Source organism: Lycium ferocissimum, chromosome 10 (assembly GCF_029784015.1).
Source record: "Lycium ferocissimum isolate CSIRO_LF1 chromosome 10, AGI_CSIRO_Lferr_CH_V1, whole genome shotgun sequence".
Taxonomy (NCBI): domain Eukaryota; kingdom Viridiplantae; phylum Streptophyta; class Magnoliopsida; order Solanales; family Solanaceae; genus Lycium; species Lycium ferocissimum.
Window position 1 is genome coordinate 11,947,751 of NC_081351.1, and position 24,000 is coordinate 11,971,750.

The following is a 24,000-nucleotide window of genomic DNA, read 5'->3' on the forward strand; positions in this document are numbered from 1 at the left end:
AGAGAGGGAAAAGCAAGTATAATGTAAATTAGGCAAGTCGTCACTAGCCGAAGAGTCAGAGAATAAGAATCTTTTGTTGTTGCGACGAGCGTTGTCGCACGTGTATTGTTGACCTAGTTTTTACCTACCATGCTTATTTGTGAACTATTTTACCGATATGTTCTTCTAACTATTGTCGGAGCTATGATGCTTACCAGTACTAGTGTTGTACTGATACTACTCTTGCTACATCTCTTTTTGGGGTGTAGAGTGTTTCAGGAATTTGATCGTTGAAGTCTTTCGGAAGATGCACGGTGCCTATCTTGAAGGCTTCCATCCTTTTCATTCCGAGATGGACGTTGGGTCATAGATCTATTATTGTATTCCGGTTCAATATTAGTCGCTCTTGTACTAGTCTAGACGAGGTCATGGGGAAAACTGAGTCAGTGTATTTATTACTTTGTTGTAAATACTTCGGCTATTTTGATTAATATATTGAATTGACTTCCGCTGTTAATTATATTATATCTTGAAGGATAATGAATCTCGCTCTTGATTTGCAAATATTTTGTTTTGGTTGAGGGTTCGCCTATCGAGGTGGGAATGGTAGGTGCCCGCGCGATCCTAAATTGGGTCATGACAAGTTGGTATCAGAGCTATAGGTTACCGGTCTCACAAGTACGAGAGAAATGTCTAGTAGAGTCTCGTGGAATGGTATGTAGACATTTGTGCCCATCCACGAGAGGTTATGAGTCATTCTAGGAAAATTCCCTTCCTTCTTTCTATTCGTGCGACTTCTGTCAAATTGGTATCTCGGTGGATTCAATTGGTATCTGGACGATTCCAATTGGTATCTACGCATGTGAGTTAGTTACGTCACTGGTTCGACTCGGCTTGTGTGAAGACTTTATTTGGTTGTTTAGTGGGTGCAAAAGTTGTCGGATTTTGATTTAAGTGTATTGTTCAGTGGTTTCCGCCATGGCAGTCAATCAGCCACTGTGACGGTACCGCTATAATGGGTCCTTCACCATGGAAGCGGTGCATTCAGCCTTCTTCATGACCGTTTTTGTGATCCCTACTCCACTGAAGCGGGACCGCGTGTCGGAAGTGGGAGGGTGTTCGCCGTCGGCTTGAGTATGAAATTTTTGGTTTGGATATTCGGTTTTCTAATTGAAGAAATTAAAATCCAAATCCAATCCAAATAAGTTCGGATTGGATTGGATATTTTAAGTTCGGTTTCGAATTATTCGATTTGGAGATTTCGGGTTTTCGGATTTGACTCTTGAGACTTAAGGCACACTTATTAGGAACGAATTTCGTGTTAGTTCCACGAGGTAAATCTAAATCTTAATTGCTCGGTGTAAAAAGCCTTCCAGTTCAAATTAGGATTAAAAAATTCAAGTTATGTCCAACATAATAAATCCATACCAAATAAAAGCATTCTGGAAAAGTGGAAATGAACAAAATAAAATCTAAGTAGTCATCTAGAAAAATAATAACGAACTCTGCCGTGGGTGACACTAACGTGAGACTTTTGAGACTTGAGAAGTAAGAAAATCCTATATTATATTTGATTTAGTAGGGAATTGTATATTGGACTTAATAGTTTAATAGGTAGGGCCTTAGGTACTAATCTAGTGGACCTTTAGAAACTAAACTTATTAGTACTGGGCATATATAATATAGTTAGGGCTAGATAGAAGGTATAAAAAATTTGGATTTTCGGATATCCAAAAATCCGTAGTACTAAATCCCTATCCAATTCGAAATCCATAAATTTTAAAAACAAAATCCGAAATCCAATCCATAATCCAAATATCCAAACCAACTATTTAAAAAGTTCGGATTTTGGTTTGAATTTCGGGTTGGCCCAAACTATGCCCACCCCTTAGCGGAAGTACAGAATTCAGAGACTTGAACTCCTCCCCTGTTTTCAGCTCGTTCCCCTATTCGTACCATTAAGCAAAAACCAAATAAAACAACAGCAAATCCAAACCAACAGTGATATAAAGACAAGCCCGACAAGGGCGAAAATCATTCAAGTCAATACCACAAACCCAATTACGAATACCAAAACAAGAAACTAGATAATCCAACATTCAAACCAAAGGTATCCAAACATCAGGTCAAAGCAAACCAAACCAAGACCAAAATGACATTATCCCAAAGATATCCAAACAAAACCAAATAAGACAAATAGCAATTGTTTAAACAAAGAAAGCCCGACATGGGCAACCATAACACCATCATAAAAGAGGGGGGGAGGGAAGGGGTCTCTAATCATCCATCTTGCTCAGGGCGCCATCATCGTCCTAGCCGTCGGCTACGTCTACCTGTCAAGCTGTACCACCAACCTCTCGAGGCACCTCCAGGAAGGAGTACCTATAAGTGTCACCCTCATCTCCTACAGGGATCGGCACATCGGGACACATGGTGCCCCATACTACCTTGACTCCTCTCTAAGTCTGGATGTGCACCTTGTCCCGAGATTTGTTCCTTGTCACCTCAAAGATCGAACTCCTCCTGAAGTTTCCTGTGGTCCGTGTCCAAAGTAGTGTAGGTTGTCTAAAGAGAAGAACGTGACTAGCCCATGGTCTTCTAGGTCTCGAAGTAACCCTTCATCTCCTCCCTAGTAACAAAATTCGCAGCATCCCCCAACGAACTAGAATCCTCTGAGAACATAGAAAACTTCTGGAACATACCCTTCATCTCATCGAAGTGCAAGTCTATACCCTTCTGGATGCTTCTTTAGCACTTTTTCCCCTGTCAAATATTATTTTTTAAAATCATTTCTCAACACTAATATCATCTGAGGGTGGAGATGGTGAATTGATAAAGTTGCTTTCTATTGATGGTGGGTCCCTTAATGGTGGCTTGAGGATGTTTGTCACAGCATCAACACCTCTTATTTCATTGGCCGCCTCGTCGAAAGCCAAAGCAGCTTCTTCAGCAGTATCGAATGTTCCTAACCATTAGACTTTCTTTCGTGTCTCCCGAATCTCTGCCACCCACTTGCGCCATTTTCGTTGTCTGACCCCTTTGTACTTCTTCACATCTCCTTCCGGCAGCTTAATCTCTTTCTTCTCTTCGGACTTTTACATCGAGATTGCCTCGGTCTTTTCGCTCTCAACGATTATTTCCTTTTCACGCGCCTTTTCATGTCGCTTTGACTTCTTTCCTTTAGCTTACTCCCCCTCAACATTAGATGAGCTTGCGACACCGCGGCTCGGCACGTGAATTCGTGCAGGAAGCGCCAGGACACTGGAACATTCTCTGACTTGATTGGTCGATTTTCCAGTTGCATCATTTTTTATGGCTTTTTGGAGGCCATGGCTTTAGGAAAAGAGAAAACAACAAAGAACGTTAATAAGTGCGTTTAACTTCATTTATAATCAGAAATTCTTTCGTTATTTTTATACTTAAAAAGTATTCGTCGAACATTTTATCAAAAGAACTAGGTAACCGTGCTCTAAGTCTTCATAAGCTTGTAGAAGAAAATGTAGACAACAAACGCATACATAAACGAACAAATTAAAAATGAAATTTTCGGCTCCACGAATCACGCAATGTATCTGCCTGCGCATATCTGTCTGTGCATATCATATTTATCTGTATGTATCATAGTTGTCGCTATCGACTTTGAACCATAACATAAGTATCCTTAAAAACATATATTTATGTTAAGTTCTACATTAATCTTTACACAACAACAGCTCACTTAAAATCCTAGATTTGTTTCTATCCCTTAGTGTTTTTAAATAGAAAAAATCCATATATGGAAGAATTCACAAATCCATCAAAGAATTTAAGTTAGTTCAACAGTAAAGACAATGGCAAATCTCAAATACCTAAAGCAGCATAATCTAGACATTATTATAAGCTTAAAAGGTGCGTCTAAAACACACAAACTTCTGACTTTTTTTTGAGAAGTGTGATAGATTTCTGACTTTTTTTCTCTGTGTAGCTTTGTTAATACCGAAGTAAAGTTGTCTTGAGTATATATTGAGAAGGCTGTGTAGTACAGGTGTTACATCAACAGATGCATGGCATGTAAAGAAGTACAAAGGGTTAGACAACGAAAATGGGGCAAGTACGTGGCCGAGATTTGTGACACAAGAAAGAAAAAAACTCAAATCTGGTTAGGAACATTTGACACTACTGAAGAAGCTGCTATGACTTATGATAGGGCGGCCATTAAGATGAGAGATGTCGATGCTGTGACAAATATCCTCAAGCCACCACCAATAGAAATCAACTTCATCAACCCACCACCAAAGAAGATCAATTTCATGAATCTACCATCTTCATCCTTAGATGATGCTAGAGTTTAAGAAATGATTTGCTATTTTATTGTACCTTAGTCGAACTCTAATTAAAACTAGCTAACCCCCAACTTATTGGGATTTTTTTTTTTGTTTAAATGTGATATATGACATGTTTGCCGGACTATTGTGGACAAATAAATCAAACTTCTATCTTTATCCATCTCTATTCTTATGCAATCATTTTCCTTCAAGTTTGTAAATAGGGGTTCGGTAATGCTTTTAAGTAATTAAACTCATTAATTTGCATATATTTTGATGTGATGAATATGGGTTAAATTAAATTCATTAATTTGCAAATAAAGTCATGCATTTAATACCTTGGATCACGAGGTATTTAATTCAACCTGCTTACGTTTTTTTTTGGCAATAAATTAATAAAGTTAAAATGATTAGAAAACCTGCCTATGTTCCTATATGGCATTTAACTGGTTCTTTGTATTTTTCACCTCTAACCTGTGCATGATTTTTTTAAGGGATAAGGCATCAATATCCCGTGAACTTTACTCAAAGTTTAAGCGACATCTCGGGTGGCCAACATCTCTTCATTTGTTGAGTGGAGTTAGGAATAGGCATAACTGAGAATAGGAGAGAAATCTAATTCGGGTCCTAATTTACAGAGAGTAATTTATTTACTTCTACCAAATTTTCCTTTATTAGTCCTAACCATATTAGGGATGGACACTTATATAAAAATAAGGGCAAAGGGTCAAATTATGCCCCTAAACTATGCGAAATCAAATAAATTTACCATCCGCGAAAGTTTTGCTATATGTGTTTCACAACTGATTTTTTTTTTCTTTTGTGAGACAAGAAAGGAGACCCACATTGTAATGATCTGAATAAATGAGTTGAGTGAAGAATAAAGAGAGGACAAATAGAATTATAATACGTGGACACACGAGATTAAATCTGAGTAAATGAAGCTGAAGGGCTGTGATTGCACCGTATCGATCAATTGAGTATTATTCCCACATCTTCAATTCTCTCTCAGCTCCTCTTCTCTTTCTCTTCTTTCTAATCTTCTCTTCTTCCTCTTATGAAACCTCTCTTCCAATTGCGGTTTCGATTATCATCCATGTCGCTTGTTAGCTCGCTTGTTTAATTCCATTTCGCAATTTCCATTTAATGTATTTCCTTAGGGTGAATTAATAAACCGAGAATTGTCTCAAAAGGAGCCTCACACAACTGAACATATTAAAATCTTTCATGTTGCAGGTGACTTGCATTTTCTTAATTTTCTCGATAACCAGTGTTCAATTCTCAGTCCTTTTTCGTTTCTCCAATTACGTTTGTGATATGATCTGTTTGTGACAAGTGAATTTTTGTGTGTTTGTAGATACAAATGTGCACACATTTTATGCTTATATGTCTAGATTCTACTGCATTAGGTATGTAAAATTCTTTGATGGATTTATGACTTCTTCCATGTATGGAATTTTTCTATTTAAAACGCTAGAGGAGAGCCGGACAGAAGTGAATCTAGGATTTTAAGCGAGTTGTTGTTTTGTGAGGTTGATGCAGAACTTAACATAAATGTATGTTTTTAAAGATAAAGTATATATAGTTCAGAGTCGAATAATGACAGATATGTACGGATAAATACGTGTTATTATATGTACCAATAGATACGATATGTGATTATTGGAATCAACGCTTTTGTATTTAAACTACTGCAAGGAAATGTGATAAAGTGGTTAGACAGCGAAAATGGGGCAAGTGGGTGACAGAGGTTTGAGACAATTGAAAGAAAAGCGAGCGAATCACAGTTCAAGTTTATAGCATGTATTGTCTGCTTTGACTATCAGACCTCACGAATTTGTTTCTTGGGCTACTCAATCGAGCTCAATAACGTGTTCCATGTGAACTTGTGCTTGTCTTATATAGTGTGGAAGCTTACTAATCCTTTACCTTGATCGGCCCTCATCAGGGGCGTCAGTTGTCACACAACCCTGTTTGGGACTGAGGCATAGTTATTATACAATGTTCCAGGTCTCCAACGATAGTCCCATCAGATTCTATTTCTTACTGTCACTTAAATTCAGCTAATTTTGAAATGTATATATTCAGATATAATCGAAGTACTGGTCAGTCTTAGAAATTTGAGTCCCAATGTATAGGCTTAATCCATTTAATGTAAGATTTTCAAGGCTTTTATTCTTTTACATTCTGTGAGAATTGTACAAAATTAACCTGAACATGCAACTAATTCATGTTGATGAAGAAATTGGGTAACACTCCATGTTTAGTATAAACAATGTAATAGGTAGCTTTGATCAGATTTTACAGTTATGTTCCTTGCCTTATCTTAAGGGAGCAGGGAGCTAGCTCCATGTAAATAATTTGCTTCAGTTCTGTTGTAAAATTCTATTAAACTAGAAATAAACTATCTAAACTTTTTCTTTTAAACCAAGGTTTATTTAGCTAAAGGAGCATTCTTGAGATGTTGTTGCTGTAAATCTTAACCAGGAATACAACAAAAACAACAACCACACGTCAATCCAAGCAAGTTGGAATCAGCTATATGAATCATACTATCCATGTTACTCCAATTAAGTTCATCTCAGTTAAGTATTATATAATGAATTGGATATCGCATAAAATTAGTACACACAAAAAGGAACACCATTTCTCCACCAAAAACCTAGTCTTTCAAGTGGTTTTCTCAAGCACACATCTATGTTTGTTTAGTTGTTCTCTTAGAGTCGATCAAAAATCTACTCTCAGAAGGACAAACACCAACTTCTTGCAAAAAGCAGTTGTCACTTGTCCTCTCCAGTAAGACAGGGCTATAAAAGTGGATGATCAACCAAACTTGTGTAAAGAGCCATAAATCATGACTGTTTAAAGAGAGGATATTTATTTAGAAGAATAAAAGCAAGTAACTGTGCCTAGTAATTTTTTTTTTCCTCAGTTCATATAGTGCTTACATTGCATGAACTTGACAGTATCCTGAAGGATCTTACAACAGCCTTGCTTGATTCATACAAGTGCGTCAAGACAGATACATGTCATATGTCATATACAATAACATGTCAAATTTCATATACATTAAAACATATATGCTAACATGCAGCCTTTGTTTAATTGGTTCAAAGGAACCTAGTATTCTTCACATGGGACATAAATGTATATGTGAAAACGACTAAAAGTTCAACAAATATTAACTTTTGAACTCATAATTTCAAAGTTACAATGGATCCACCTACGGAAGGTTGAACCCATCAAGTTTAATTAAACTACAGATCCACCTTCTGTCTCCCTTAGCGGTGGCACGCTGAAATTGATTTTGATTTTGTTGGTTTCCTTCGGTGGTAGCTTGAGGATGTTTGTTACTGCATTAGCCCCTCTTATTTCAATGGTTGCATTGTCATAAGCCAAAGCAGCTTCAATAGCAGTGTCAAAAGTTCCCAACGAAACCCGAGCTTTTTTTCTTGGATCACGAATCTCTGCTGCCCATCTGCCCCATTTTCTTTGTCTAGCTCCCCTGTACTTCTTCACATTTTCTTGCAGCAGCTTTATATCTTTCTTCTTCTTTGAAAAGACCCTAGTCTTTCCATTTTCAATGATGATTTCATTTATACACGTCTTTTTAAGTCGCTTGGACTCCTCTCCATGAAGCTTCTCATCCTCGTCACTAGACGAGTCCGTGGCATCACTGTCCGCCATGTAAATGCGTACAACACGCGGCAAGACAACAGAACTTTCGCCTACTTGGTTGGTGGATTTTTCGACTCTTTTTGTTTCTGATGGTTTTTCTACTGCCTCATTTGCCTGAAGTTCAACCTTGGAGGCCATTGCTTCATGAAAAGAGAATTTTTTTTTAAACAAAAAATGAAAGTCCCTCAGACCAGACATGCATACACTTCATTTATGATGAGGAACTCTTTCTTTTCTCCCTCCATTTCAATTTGTTTGTTTGGTTTTGACTTAACACGGAGTTTATGATAGTAAAGAAGGCTTTTGAATCTTTATCAATTGTAACCGTCTTAAACAAACGAAAACCAAACTGCCGACTTAAAGATATGTAGAATATACCAAAACGCCCTTTAATCTTATGGTCTTAAACATGTGGAAAGTTGGAATATAAAAAATGGAAAGATGCATTCTTTTTAAACGGAGTAAAAAGGAAAGTAAGACAAACAAATTGAAATGGAAAAGTATATAAAATTATTTAATGAACCTTTATCAATATGAGGTTTCACGTAACCTATCGCTTCCGATGTTTTTAGAAGGAAATTCAAATAAAAAAGAAATAAACAAACGAAAACCAAACTGCCGACTCCAAAAATCAAATATCATACGGACAGAAAAGGAAATTATTGTGACTTATAAATACTTTTTATGAGTTTTCAAATATATAAATTTTATATCAAAAAACTTAAATGATCCAGCTCCTCTCCATTTCACCAAGTTCCTATATAGATGTGTGGCATTTGTCTATTTAAGAATCAAAGTTCCAGATTTGTTTAATTAAATAAGTACCCTAACCATGATTAAAGATAGATATTACTAACCATTTAAGTTTATCCATATTTGGCAACAAAATAATTATCTCCTAAAAAGTCGACACCAAAATATAATATCTTTACGTATCATTTGAATTATCTACATAAAAACTTGTTTTTATATGACATTAACTAGTTGTGTCAAAGCAATTAAGTAACTACGATTAAGAAGTGCTGTAAATCATAAATATATTATAAATTAAATAAAACAATACTGTTGTCACTTTGTCAAAAAATATCAAAAGATCAATATAAGCTGGAGAAATTTATAAAAAAAATTAAATTGGACAAAAGAATTCTAAAACTATTGGGGATTTGAATATAAAAAACTTTTATAAGATCGAAAATATACAATTTTGGTAAATCACTTTTTCATAAAATACATGTATTTAGATGGATCATTTGACACATTTAGATGAGAGACATGTGTCCTATTTAATTTTTAAAGGCCAAGATTTTATTACACTAACAAGTATATTAATCATAGTTAAGTCAATAATTTTGAAAAAGCACTCTCCAACTCTGGAAAGAAAAAGATATTCCCCACAATTTTTGGTACTCATTAATATCATTAATTACATCTTATATAACGATATTTAAATGTTAAAATTGTAGAACATGAACCTAATAACGTGTTTGTTTAGCCTAATAACAGGAGTCTTCAAAAACATTTTTGATTTTGAACAATGTTTTATTTTATTTCATAAAACAAAAACAAAAAAAGATTAAAGAACATTCTTAAAAGATTTCTTCTTTTTTTCCTTCAAACACACGCATCTTTTTTTCTGTTTTTTATTTTGTGGTTTTTTTTTTTCAATGTTGAAAATTTTCCCCTTTATTGTTTCTCAACATAATATTTGAAAAATAAATTTACTGGCACCAAATTAAAAGTCCTACGGTTAACATTTAAATATTGTTATATAAGATGTAATTAATAATATTAATGGGTACCAAAAATTGTGGGGAATATATTTTTCTTTCCAAAGTTGGAGAGTGCTTTTCCAAAATTATTCACTTAACTATGGTTAATATACTTATTAGTGTAATAAAATCTTGGCCTTTAAAAATTAAATAGGACACATGTCTCTCATCTAAATGTGTACTTGACGAAATGGAGAGAAAGGGTAATGGAGAGGAGCCGGATCCTATTTAGATGACCTATTATAGCAATTCACAATCTTTTACTAAGTTAATCATTCACATTTTTCGTTAACATGTGTTGTAACGCTAATTCAATGAATTTATTCCAAATTTTGGGAGATGACTAATGAAAGGTGAAGAGAATTAAATGGGAGTACTTTTTTATTTTTTTATTATTATTTTTTTTGAAATGGGAGTACTTAAAATTTATATTTAACCATGAGTAGTACCTTGTTTATTAAATAAATCTGAAAAACATGTTTTGCTATTAGGGGCTGATCGTACCTTATGATAATGGTACTAAATTTTATATCTCTTGTCACAAATGAAGACTTGCTGAGAAAAATGCAACTGAGCATTCCAAGTCCACGGTCTTGAAAGCGTTACTTCTCTCTCTTCAATATTCACGAAAATAAACCTAAAACCTAGATCTCGTAATGGCCACGGCGGCCGGCAGCCAGCCACCAACGGTGGCTGGTTTGCCTCCTACCAATCCCCCCAACATCATAACCAATAACCCAAAACTCAATTATGTTACTGCACTACAACCAGTCACACAAGAGGAAGATGTACCCATTAAACCCATCACGTATTTGCATGGTGAACCGACTATTGCGTGGACAAAGAAGGAGTTTGAGGAGTTCACGAAGCATCAAAAATTGAAATATGCGGTGATTGCTAAGTTTTCATATGGGCGACCAGATTTGAAAGAATTGAAAACGATTATTCCTATTCAATTAGAGATTACAGATCCCTGTGACATTGGTTTTTTACAAGAGAGACACATTCTAATCCGAATATCTAGACTTGAAGACTATGCTGCTCTCACATCAAGTGCGTGGGAATTACAATTCAGGGGGAGAATATATCCTCTAAGGTTTTTAGTTTGGGATCGTTGGTTTAATCCGGAGGAGGAGACTACGATCTCTGTGGCATGGATATCTTTTCCTGGTTTACCTACAAACCTGTTTGATAAGGAAGCAATATTCTCAATGGCACATGCAGTTGGCACACCTTTGGTTATTGACAAAGCAACAAGTAATAAGACACGACCAAGTTGTTCTCGGGTGAAAGTACAAGGTGATTTATTAAGAGAATTACCAAAGAGAATACATATTAGTTGTGTAGATGAGGAGACTGGAGATATAAAGTCTAAATGGCAAAGAATACAATATGACTATCTCCCTAAATATTGCACCAGTTGTAGATTGCAGGGGCATGATTTACAAGGTTGTTGGATGGTGCATCCTGAATTTAGACCAAAGCCAGAGACAGCAGCAGTACCTGAAAGCCAAAAGCAGAAACAAGATAATGGTCAGACCAAGCAGGATAATGTGCAGCATAAGCAGGATAATGGTCAGACTAAGGAGAATGGTAAAACAAGCAAGTACTAAGCCTGTTCACACAAAAGGAAAAGGAGCAAACACAAATGGCAACAATATCACTTAGGAATGGAATGTTGTGACTAATAAAAAGAAGAGAATCAACAGTAATGAGGTGGTGCAAAGAACTGATGGTGAGAAAGGGGTCACTAACGGACATGAAATACAATCAAAGAACAACTTTGAGGCATTCACAACTATAGAGGAGGATCAGTCCAGTGAGAACCAGCCAAAACAGGGGAAGAAGGAATCAGCCAAACCTTGGGTGGAAGACTCATTTGGGAAAACACAAGAGCCTGCAATAAAAATACACAGTCAAACACTTGAGGAATGCAGTTCAAATGGAAAATCTGCTAGCAAGGAAACAAAAGGAGAATGTAGCAGCACCAATGATACAGTAAACAACAATAACAATAAAGAGGAAACAATTAGCAGCAAAGTGATGCAGCATGAAGATAATGATCAACAACAAATAGTGGACAAAGAGAAGGATGACAACAAAGAAAACAGACAGATGAACTTTCTCCTCAAAATGCAAACAGCCAGGCAATCAGAGAAGGGGCACATGATGAAAATAAATCCGGGGATGTTGAAATTAGACATAAGAAGATGAGTGTGGACCTCAACAAAGAACCTGACAAACCCCCAGATGATAGTAGTGCAATGTCAACTGGAGGTACAAAAGATATTGGACTTACGGATGGTGACACTCAATCAGAATCAAAGGGAAATGAAAGTATGGATATAGAGAGACAACATGAAGTGGATACTCAGATATCAACTGCTGGAAAAATTGATGCAAATATGGAGAATGTTACAGACAAGAATTTGGAGAAAAAACTGGACAAAGGAAGTAATGTACTGAAGGAAACTTGCCAGTTGACTGTTACAACTTTTGAGCCAGGAGGACAACAGCTACTTGAAGAACATCACAATGAAATAGATATAGGGGATGATGATGAAGTGGATGATCAGAATTTAACTCAGTGCTTGAACTAGGTTATGAATAAAGGGGGTGTATCACCAAGACATTATGCCAAAGGCAAAAAGGAGGCTACCAAAAAGAAAGGCAGGGAGAAAAGTGTGCCACCAGCAATCAGTGGGGGTGTACAAACAAGGAAAACAGCATCTAAATCAAAAGGTTCCCAATGAATAGTGCTCTCATATGGAATATACGATCTGTTAACACTCAACAAGCTTTTGAAAGAGTGGTGATGTTAAACAGACAAAAAAAATTCAATTTTATTGCATTAATGGAACCTTTTCAGCATCAAAGACACATAGAGATGTACAAGTTGTGGGTTGGAATGGAAACTGCTTTGCATAATATTAATGGAAAAATCTGGCTATTTGTTCAGGAAGGATACCAGGTGGAGATTCAATTGGATACAGATCAGCTTTTGTCCATTAAATTGATAAATCTTGATGGGGGTTAAGAGATCATCATCACCATGGTGTATGCTAGCACAGAAAGAGCAACTAGAATGGCATTGTGGAATGATCTATACCATATTTCTTGTAATATTAACTTACCTTGGCTTGTGGGAGGAGACTTTAATGTGATAGTTGATGAAAGTGAGAAATATGGGGGTTTGGAAGTGCCATTTGTGGAAGTAGAAGATTTCAATCAGTGTATTAACATATGTCAGCTTACAGATATGGGTTTCAAGGGCAGCATGTACACTTGGTGGAATGGTAGAGCGGATGAGCAATGTATTTTCAAAAGGTTGGATAGGTGCTTAGCTAATCAGGGACTGCAGAGTCTATATCCTAACTTTGAAGTGGAGCATCTTATCAAACAAGGATCTGATCATTCACCTCTTTTAATTACTTGTAAAGCTGATAGCAGGGTAATTAGAAAATCTTTCAGATTCTTAAATTTCTGGATTGATCATCCCTCTTTTCTGGATGTTGTGAAAAATAATTGGAATGGAATACATGGATCAGATCCATTTTATATTTTTCATAGCAGATTAAAGAAGTTGAGCAAAGTATTATCTAAATGGAGTAGAGATACTTATGGAGATATTTTCAAACAGATAGATACTCTGGAGGAAATTGTTAAGATCCATGAGCAAGAATTTGAGGAAAATCTTTCTGGTGCTAAAGGAGAGAGGTTACAAAAGGTTCAAGCAGAGCTTATTAATTTCTATGCAGTGGAGGAGAAATTCTGGAAGCAGAAATCAGGAATGCAGTGGTTCTTAGATGGAGACAGGAATACAAAATTTTTCCATGACCATGTACAAGGAAAAAGAAAGAAATTGCACTTGACAAGAATCCAGAATCAAAATGGAGTGTGGTTGGATAGAGAGGAGGATATTGTGGAGGAGGCCATCACATTTTTTCAGTCTCAGTTCACTGCTGAAATAGAAGCCACAGATTTTGAGTTGCTAAAGCACATCCCAAAGTTGATATCAGAAGAACAGAATAAGGAGATAAATGAGTTTCCAGAGGAGAATGAAATCAAGAATGCTATTTTTGGATTGAATGCTAATAGTGCAGGGGGTCCAGATGGTTATACTGGGAAGTTCTTCCAAGCAACCTGGGAGATTATTGCAAAAGATATCATTACTATGGTACATTCCTTTTTTTGTGGACATGAACTTCCAAGGTATATTACATGCACTAATCTTGTATTATTACCTAAGAAGAAAGATGTGGTTACTTGTTCAGATCTTAGACCGATAAGTCTGAGTAATTTCATTAGTAAAGTGTTCTCCAGAATCATCCATGAGAGACTAGTGAAATTACTACCACTTATTATATCTCCTCAGCAGACTGGGTTTGTGAAAGGCAGAAGCATTGTGGAAAATATACTTCTTGTTCAAGAAATAGTCCATGAAATCAGAATAAGGGGCAAGCCAGCCAACACAGTTATCAAACTGGATATGGCAAAGGCTTATGATAGAGTCTCTTGGCTATTCTTAACAAAAGTACTGAGGAAGATGGGATTTGGAGAGTTTTTGATTGATATGGTATACAGGCTCATTTCAAACAACTGGTACTCTATTCTAATCAATGGACAGGCTCAGGGATTCTTTAAATCAACTAGGGGAGTAAAGCAAGGTGATCCACTATCACCTACTTTATTCATAATAGCAGCAGAGTGTATGACCAGGGCATTGAATGAGTTACACAAGAAAGAAGGATATGTAGGTTATGGCATGCCAAAATGGAGTCCATATATTAATAACTTGGCTTATGCAGATGACACAATTATTTTCACATCTGCACAACCACATACTTTGAAGCTTGTAATGGACACTTTGGCAGAATACGAGAAGATCAGTGGCCAGAAAATCAATAAAGAAAAGAGTGCAGTTTACCTGCACCAATCTGTTTCTCAGACTTTGGCAAATAGTGTAGTAGAGTGTACCCATATTCCTAGAAAGGAATTCCCTTTTACATATCTTGGTATACCAATCTACTATGTGAGGAGAAGAATTGCTCACTTTAAGGAGATCACTGAGAAGATACAGAACAGGTTAGGCCTATGGACTGGAAAACTATTGTCAATAGGAGGAAGAACAACCCTTATTAATCATGTGCTACAGAGTATGCCTATCCATTTACTATCAGCATGTGATCCACCATCTGGAGTGTTTGCACAAATTCATAGAATGTTTGCTAAGTTTTTCTGGAGTAATTCAGTTGGAAACTCAAGTAAGCATTGGGTATCTTGGACAACTTTATGTCATCCTAAGGTAGAAGGTGGAATGGGTTTCAGATCTTTGCAGGATATGTCCAAAGCCTTATTTTCTAAGTTGTGGTGGAACTTTAGAACAAAACAATCCTTATGGAGGACCTATATGAGCAATAAATACTTGAAGAAGGCCAATGCTGTAGTAGCACAGTGGAAAGGGGGAACATATGTGTGGAAAAAAATGTTGCAATGCAGAGACACAATTGATCAGGACATCTGGTGGCAATTAAAACAAGGAAACTCTTACTTCTGGTTAGACAATTGGACTGGAAAAGGGTCTTTATGTCATAATATGCCACCTAATCATCCATGTGATCTCACAGTAGTGCTAGTGAAAGAAGTTCAGGAAGAAGGAAGATGGAAGGAGGAGCAGATAAGGGCACTGGTACCTAAAGAGATGGCCAACCACATTTTACAACATGTTCAGCCACCTACTGGAGAAGATACAGTAGATAAAGCTTACTGGAAGTTGGATTCTAGAGGTATTTTCACAGTGAGTTCAGCATACCAGGTAATGAGACAAAGAAGAGAGGTTAACAAGGTGTATGAATACATATGTATTAAAGGTTTTCCTACTAAAATATGTTTCTTCATGTGGAGACTATGGAAATCCAAGCTGCCATTAGATGAGACACTGAAGAAGTGGGGTTTTCAATTTGCATCAAGATGTAATTGTTGTGAAATACCTAAGGAAGAGACCATATCACATGTTTTATTAAACTCTCATATGGCCCAAACAATATGGAAATATTTTTGTGGTCCTGTTGGTTTTAACATTTCTGGTATGCATCTTTCTCAGGTAATAAATCTATGGTGGGAAGCTACAGTTAATCAACACATCAGGAGAATTTATCAGGTGATTCCAGCAATTATAGTATAAGAAATATGGAAGAGGAGGAATGCTATTCTACATGGAGGAAAGATGACTGTTAATAAATTAAAGTATCAAATATTGCATACTTTAAATTTATTCATGAAGGAAAGCAGAAAGAATTTTCAATATGCACCTTACAGTTGGATGGATCTTATCAAGGCATTACATGCTTATTCACCTAAACTGAAAGTAATCCAAGTGTGTTGGAAACCTCCAGATAATGGTTGGATAAAATGTAACATTGATGGGGCATCTAGGGGAAATCCTGGAAGAAGTTCTTGGAGCTTTTGTGTTAGAAATTCAGATGGAGATTTGATATATGCTCAAGCAAAGGAAATGAAGGATGGCAATTTTTCCAATACTCATGCTGAAGCTGAAGCTATTCTACAGGGTCTAAGGTACATGAACAGAATGAATATTCTCCAGATGGTGGTGGAAACAGATTCTATGTTATTGAAGAATGTAATTGAGAAGAAGTGGAATTGTCCTTGGCATATCATTAACATATTGGAGGAAATCTGGAGAATTATGGGGGAAAGAACAATTCTAATTAATCATATATTCAGGGAAGGAAATAAACTTGCTGATTTCCTTGCTAATGTAGCCCTTGATAAAGGGGATGTTATAGCTACTAACTTCCTGGACATAGAGATTTGGGGAAGGAAACTGATCAACAGTGACAAGAGTAGAATCCCTTATCTGAGAATTAGGAGTTGTAAATGATGATTTCCAGGATAGAAGAGGAAATGTTATAGGAGAAAGGAAAAATGAGATGGAGAAGGAGACAGAATAGAGTTCTAATTTCTCAAATTCCATGGAAGGAGAGAATGCGGAACTTTTTTTGTTACACTAACATAGCTATTTGTTTTGCAGGTTTAGCATACATGGTGTTTTCACTATGGACTATCCAATGTGTGGTATTAGCATCCTTGGATGCTCATTCCGTTGGACAGAAAAATAGTGAAAATACACCATGTGAGGAGAGCAAATCACACATCAATGGAAAAGGGCATTAACAACAAGAAAAAAAAATAAGCAAACAAGACAACCAAGGGAAACAACAAGAGGAAAGGCAGTGTTCTATACACACAACGAGACAGTGCAGGCAAAATCAACAAGGAAAGGCAGCGTTTTATACACAAAAAGAGACAGCACAGGCAAAATCAATCAGAAACATAAGGGGCAAAACGGGAATAAACTCCAAACGTAATCATACAAATTCAACAACTATGGAGATGGACGAAAATTGCAAAGACGGAACAAGATCTGGCACAGCAACACTAAATCAGAAAGATATACATGGTGAATCTCATCAGACATGGAAAAAGAGGAATGAAGGGTTTCATCTTCAAAACAAGGGGGAAAAAAAATCAACAAACCTCAGATCCTTGCTCAAATATGTCGGAATCAACTAGAGGATCAGATGTGGAAGCTCCGGCAAAAGCACCAACACGGGCAACTAAGGGCCACTCCGATCTGCTCATTTGGCCATTTCATTTCTTTCTTAGCTCAAGACTTATTTTTTCGTTTGTTTTTGCTGTACAGTACTTAGCTTGTGTTTTATTTACTTGATTATTAATAAAATAGCCACTAGGGGTTGAAAATCCTAGTGGCCTTTAAATTTTTTTTCTAAAAAAAAAAGACTTGGTGCAGCAGAATTTACACTCACTCACTTAAAATTCTAGATTCGCTTTTGTTATGTCATTTCTCTTGATTTTCAGTTTCCATACATTGAAGATGTCATAAATTCATCCATGAAATCACATAGTTCAGAAGATAAATGCTCAAAAAAACTCAAAAACAAGCAGATCTAAAGCAGTAGAATCTACACATATAAGTTTCAAAATGTGGTTGCTCGTGCGTATAGGAGCACATAGAAACTCACGTCACACATAGATTAGTTCAAAAACAACTGGTGGCCCAAAAAAGAAAAAGAAACTAAGAATTGAACATACCTTGAAAAGAAACTCAAAAGCTCTCAGACAAATCAGAGTTACAATTATATCCTTTATGGAAATGGCAAACCGATTCGAGGAATTTCTGACACAAGTATTCAATTAGTTCGGACTTGTTTAGTATTGAATTGGAATCAAGACAAAAAAAAAAGTTCTTCTTGCGAGGAAGCCCGTGCTTTTTTTGTTGAACTAAGGACAAATGGTTTGATTCGACATTTCCTAAGAAACAACTTAGTGAAATCCCCTATTTTATATATCGGAAAAAGGAATGATCCGTCGGGGTCAGGATTGCACTCTGATATTCTGAATCTTCTGTTTGTGGCTTCATAGTTATGAAGTATCCAAATATACAAGAAGCCTTGGCGGAGCACAATAGGTACCTACGACTGGATTTTTGTAATCTACCAAGTCAATTAAATGATGTAGGTAACCATCCATAATATTTTTTAAGTAACCTGATAAAAGAAAGGTGGGAACCTCATGTTAAATTACACTGCTTTAGTTATGATTTGTGAAGTATTTAAGGATAGTTATGTCACACCCCGACGAGGAGTATGACGGGCTCCGCCCCATAGGCCGGAAACCACCTGACTTAACAGTTACTTTGAACGTCATATATTGTAACTCAAAGAACACCTGCACGCAGAAAAGGCCCAGCATAGAAATATCCGATAAGCACGTGAACCCATTGGAACAGGGCCCTTCTTCTTTGCAAAAAAGCTTCTGAATTCTCATCACATCAGTAGGCACAGAAAGCAAATCTTGATATTGACTTATTGAAAATCTCAAAGAGATTGCTTAGACAAATCTTTTTGTGTGAGGCCGCTGTTTCCAACAAATCTGTACATATGCGAATCGGCAAGGTCGCTACAACATCACGAGTATCATAAAGCCAGCAAGGCTAACAGGAAAGTATCACAGACCAAAACAAGGCTAACATGACCATATACAATATATACACACCCCACTATGTCTATGAGCCTCTAAGAGTGTACAACAGCATATATTACACTAGCGAGAAAAGTACCAAAGGATAGCAAGTCCTGAGTAGTGGCACGCGACATCGGCTGTCGCTCTTCAATAACCCCGTCGAGTCACGAAATGCGCGTCCCGGTGCAATGGGACGTCGGTACGGAGTAAAAATCGAGTATGTAAAAATGGAATCAATAGCATAAGTAGGACGGAGATATAAAGAGAATAGAAGTAACCTGCCATTTGAAAACGTACAATATACAATGCATGAGTTTAAAATCATATGCAAGCATACATATATATATAAATAGTATCATCATCATAACGTACCGGCTACTTTTCGAGGACTCGGTGTATAACGTGCCGACACTTTTCGGGACTCGGTGTATAACGTACCGGCCACTTTCGGGACTCGGTGTATAACGTACCCGGCCACTCGGACTCGGTATGTAATACCAACTGATCGGTAGTTGCACAATAGGTGTCGTACACGGTCGACTATAAGCGCGGCTCGGTGTAGTAAAATAATGCGTACATATATATATATATATATATATATATATATATATATATATATATATATATATATATATACAATGCATAATGAGCCAATGAAGTACAACGGCCTTTCGGAGTGACATAAGGTCAGTAACCTCCAAAACAATTTATGGAACCCGTATCGAATCAAAGAAATAACTAAATGACGATAAACATGATAATGTTTCAAGAATCAATCAAATAATTAAGGCTTTAAGATTTGAAATACATAGCATAGGAATGGAGTGAATTTGTTATGGAACGCTCATGTTCATGTTCTAGTTTGATTCGTGCCAAAGAAAAAGAGAAGCGAACATTACATGCCTTATTCGCCAAGCCACCACTTAAAGGAATCCTTTACTTCGATGCTGCCCTTCACCCGAACCTATATATATTGAGAAATATATATTTAATCATACTTCCATCATATTTCCATCAACTTATATGCATGAATTATCAAAGACTAATTTGGTTTACGAAAACTTGGGCAACATCTATCATCTACTTCCTCCAAATACCAAAACAACTCCCAAACAATACCAACAACATCAACAACAATATCCTCAATATTCTACAAGATAAATATGTACAATTCTATCCAAAACTCCCTTCAAACTTCAAACCATAAGCCAACAACACTAACACAATAATTATTACTCTTATTCTCATAAATATTCCTAAATCAATATTAATAAAGAGAGATTCACACCTTACCTTTGCTAGAATAGGAAGATCTTCAATATTTACTTTGAATCAAAGCCACCTCCAACGCAAAACGAAACTATAATCGGGGCTATACGCTATCTGGACCCCGATTAATACTCCGTCACTCAAAATTACTCCAAATCCTCACTTTTGTGTTGTATATGAGCTCTCATATGTTGCTGAGCTTTCTAGAATATTTTAGGAGATTATGATGGAGAAAAATGGGGTTTTAATCCTTTTATAGTGGATAAGAGTCGGTTGGCACCGACTAAAAAAATGCTCTGCGCATTCGCGCACTATAGCAGCGCGCGACACTACAGGTTTACTCGTAGGCGCGCATTCGTGCCTTGTACAACGTAGGTTCGCGCGGGCAATCCATCTACTCCGCCCACCAACTCAGAACGTCCATAATTCTCTACTCTGACGTCGTATCGACTAACAGTTTGTTGCGTTGGAAACTAGACTTCTTGAACTTCAATTTAGGATTTTTCCTTACCTCAAAAATCCTCATATACTAAAAGATATTCTTTCCCCAAGTAGGGCCAAGATTGCCCCTCATACTTTCTCTAAAATCCAACAAACTTAATTTCCTTGGTTCACTTGCCCTCCAATCCTTCCATAACGTATTATATGAACTTAAACCGTTATAAACATAAGATAAGCGCATCTAATCTCATATATCCTTGGAGGTAACTCCAATGTCCATACTCAAAATAGCCAACACCTACGAATTTCCACGTACCAAACTACGGGGTGTGATAAGTTAACTGCAGGGGCCCCGAAAAATTTGTAATTAGCAGTGAAGGCTCCAAGTTCTTTTTAATTAGGTGAAAGGCCCCGATTAGTATTAACGCTAATTAATTCCTCAAAAGTTATCTGACCTTCAAAATCAACCCCCAAATTTTTAAAAAAAAATTACATTTTGGTCCACCGTAATATAATTTTTTTTTTTTTTAAAAAATGTTTTCAAAAAATGTCTTAAGGCCTTCCTCCTCCAAAATCTTTATTAATCCGAAAAACACTTGCATCCTAGACCTTATCGAGATTTTGCCAGGGAAAACCCACCAAACTTAGAGCCTATTTGGATTTGCTTATTTTAGGTGTTTTTAAGCTAAAATAACTTTTAAGAACTTTTGCAAATGTTTGGGTAAAGATTAAAAAAAAGTGCTTTTAAACACTTTTTTGAAAGTCAAAATAACAAAGCCAAATATCAAGTCAATAATATGTTTAGTAACCAGGAAAAAAAAATTAACTTGTAATATGTCAAAATGAAAATTAAAAAAATTATGAGACTATTAATGTGTGTAATTTAAATTCTGTTTGAATTTGCATGATATGCGTGTGGCGGCAGACAGTGACAAAAAAGGACCTAAATATAATACACAAATGGTACTGCAATGACTTGCTATTTTGTCTTGCCCTTAAATCTTTTGCATTTTGATAGTCATTTATTGAATTCAAACTTTAGCAACACAGCAATCATCACGAAATAGAAATGGTAAGGAATTAAACAACAAATTATTAAAGCTTAATACTTGAATTTGTTTCACAACAACTTTCCAATTTCTCCCGTGATCATTCTTATCATATATATGGATCAACCATAGTCCCATCATATTTTAGTTCTTACTATCACTTAATTCTAGTTTAGTTTGCAATGTATATATTTGGATATAATCAACGGAAAAGGCTCAAACATGCCATTGAATAATCGGAAATGGCTCATTTATGGCAATTTTAAATCCCAAATCATCGTTTGGCTCACTTATTCCATCGCCATAACTAAAATGGTTCATCCATTGTTTTTCATTAACGCTAGTTTTACAATACTAGGATGACACGTGGCCTCCAATTAGAGGTCCACGTCGCTTATAAACCAGCTCAATTTTAAATCCCAAATTAATAAAATAATCCGACCCATTCACCCGACCCACCCACAACCATAATCCAGTTGGAGGCCACGTGTCATATCTGGTATTGTAAAACCGGCGTTAATGAGAAATGGCATGGATGAGCCATTTTGGTAACGACAATGGCATGGATGAGCCATTTTGGTAACGGCGATGACATAAATGAGCCAAACTATTCACGAGTGGCATAAATGAGTCATTTCCGATAGTTCGATGGCATATTTGAGCATTTTTCGTATAATCAAAGGTACTGTACAACCTTGGTCAATGCGGAGTGTGTGTGTCTTTGAATGGAAAGGAACGAGCAAATGTCTCTTATTCAATATTGTTTTTTTTTTTTTAAAAAAAAAAAAAAAATTAAATCATCTCTTTATGTTTTGTTAATTATAATTTCTTAGCTAGTTTACCCGGGTAAATAATTGAGATATTTTTTTATGAATTTGCAACGAAATAAGCAAATTAGGCTGCAAATCACTAAAAGAAATAAAATAAGGTTTAAATTACAAAAACGTGCATATTTTAAAGATGCAAATTGTGAAGAACTCTTTACGTTCTATGAGCGAGTTAATTTTTTTTTCCAACTAAGTTGAGGGATGATTTCCGCCTATATATTTAAACAGCTTGAATCTTTCAGAATGTTGATGTGGTGAACGTATAGGGAAATATAAGTTCATCCTGAAATTGAAAAAAAAAAATTAACATAACAATATATTTACTTAAATACGTACATCCGCAAGTTAACTTGGAAAAAGAAGTAAAAAAATTGAGTAAAATATCACATTGAACAATCTACGGTTCCTCGTGTGATTAATAAGATTATTATGTTATGAGCAACAATATATGAAAGCAATAACAACGAAAAGAAAGAACACACAATTTTATGTGGGAAATCTCAGTGAGAAGAAAACCCATGGCTGCTACTAAACTTAACAGAATTGTGGAGCTAGAATTCAGCAGAACATACTCACATACTCAAAATGTTAAACTTTCTTTAAACACTTATTTTCACCTTTTTTTTTCAAGGTGACTGGACTAACTTACGCACGCAATGCTTATCTTCACTTTTTTCAAACAACTTGATTTTTCCAAAACACTACACTCCCTTTTATTATGATTCCATCAATCGTAGTGTTGTCTAAATAGATATTAAATATGTTATGATTTCATGTAAATACATTTAGGGGCGACTTAAAAATGCCTAATACTATTTATCCCCCAATTATGCGCACTATTTGAAGGGCGAAAAAAGGTTATCCTCATGCTACATTATCCAACAATTTGCTTAAAGTAAACACGGGTATTTATAAAATTTAATGAACCGAGGTGTCCAAATTCTCTCCCCAATATTTTTATGCCATCCTGTTGTCACCTACAATCCATTTATTTTTGATGTACTTTGCTAGTTAAAATTTAACAAGGTGTCAAAAAAGTCTCAGACCACACATTGCTCTCTATTATGTTATATAGTACTAATAATACACTAAGGTAGACCATTTAATTTCGATCGTTCTTTAGCAACTTTGCCCCCAGTCAATCTTTTTTAAAAATCATTTTTGAGGATGGAGATGGTGGATTGATGAAATTGATCTCCTTTAGTGGTGGGTGGATGAAGTTAATTTCAGTTGGTGGTGGGTCCCTCGGTGGTGGCTATTACGGTTCACTTTTACGGGGGCGCATAAAAGCTACTAAAAAGTTGTTGGTGCTCTAATTGGATTTTAGTATTTTTTAGAATCGCCACCTAATTTATTTAAGGAAAAATAGGAAAAACCGGGATAAAACGGTTTATTCAAGCAAGAGAAAAATCCTTTTAGGACCAGAGTTCGAGGTAAGGGTCCTGGTGATCCCATGGGAAGGTTTTAAGCACCCTAGTATTAAGGATCTGTAGAATACGGTTGACCTGCCAGCTTCAATATGTGATTATTGTAATTATTTGCTCAAAGTGTTTACTTTATCACAAAATGTCATTCTTTATCATAAATTCAAAATTTCGGCAAAATGTCCCCTTAGAAAAGG

The 24,000-nt window shown here is 36.1% G+C and overlaps 1 protein-coding gene across 3 annotated transcripts; it reads right to left on the reverse strand.

Annotated features, from left to right (window-relative positions):
* Positions 1-7,278: 7,278 nt before the first annotated feature.
* On the reverse strand, positions 7,279-17,639 carry LOC132032472 (ethylene-responsive transcription factor ERF069-like). Of its 3 annotated transcripts, XR_009408452.1 has the most exons (3): positions 17,288-17,552; positions 11,527-11,627; positions 11,007-11,233 (listed from the first exon to the last, which is right to left on the reverse strand). XR_009408452.1 is itself a non-coding variant. In XM_059422093.1 (2 exons), exon 2 carries the CDS (start codon positions 8,097-8,099, stop codon positions 7,536-7,538), a length of 564 nt encoding a protein of 187 aa, XP_059278076.1. In that variant the 5' UTR covers positions 8,100-8,101; positions 17,288-17,572; the 3' UTR covers positions 7,279-7,535. The 3 variants fall into 3 exon arrangements, 1 of the variants encoding a protein (XP_059278076.1); XM_059422093.1 differs by lacking the exons at positions 11,007-11,233; positions 11,527-11,627 and adding an exon at positions 7,279-8,101 and having other exon boundaries at positions 17,288-17,572; XR_009408451.1 differs by having other exon boundaries at positions 11,007-11,627; positions 17,288-17,639.
* Between the last annotated feature and the right edge of the window lie 6,361 nt (positions 17,640-24,000).

What these genes read in the sequence shown, in the direction of transcription:
- LOC132032472 (XM_059422093.1), bottom strand. Translation starts at nt 8,099, where the DNA reads ATGGCCTCCAAGGTTGAACTTCAGGCAAATGAGGCAGTAGAAAAACCA.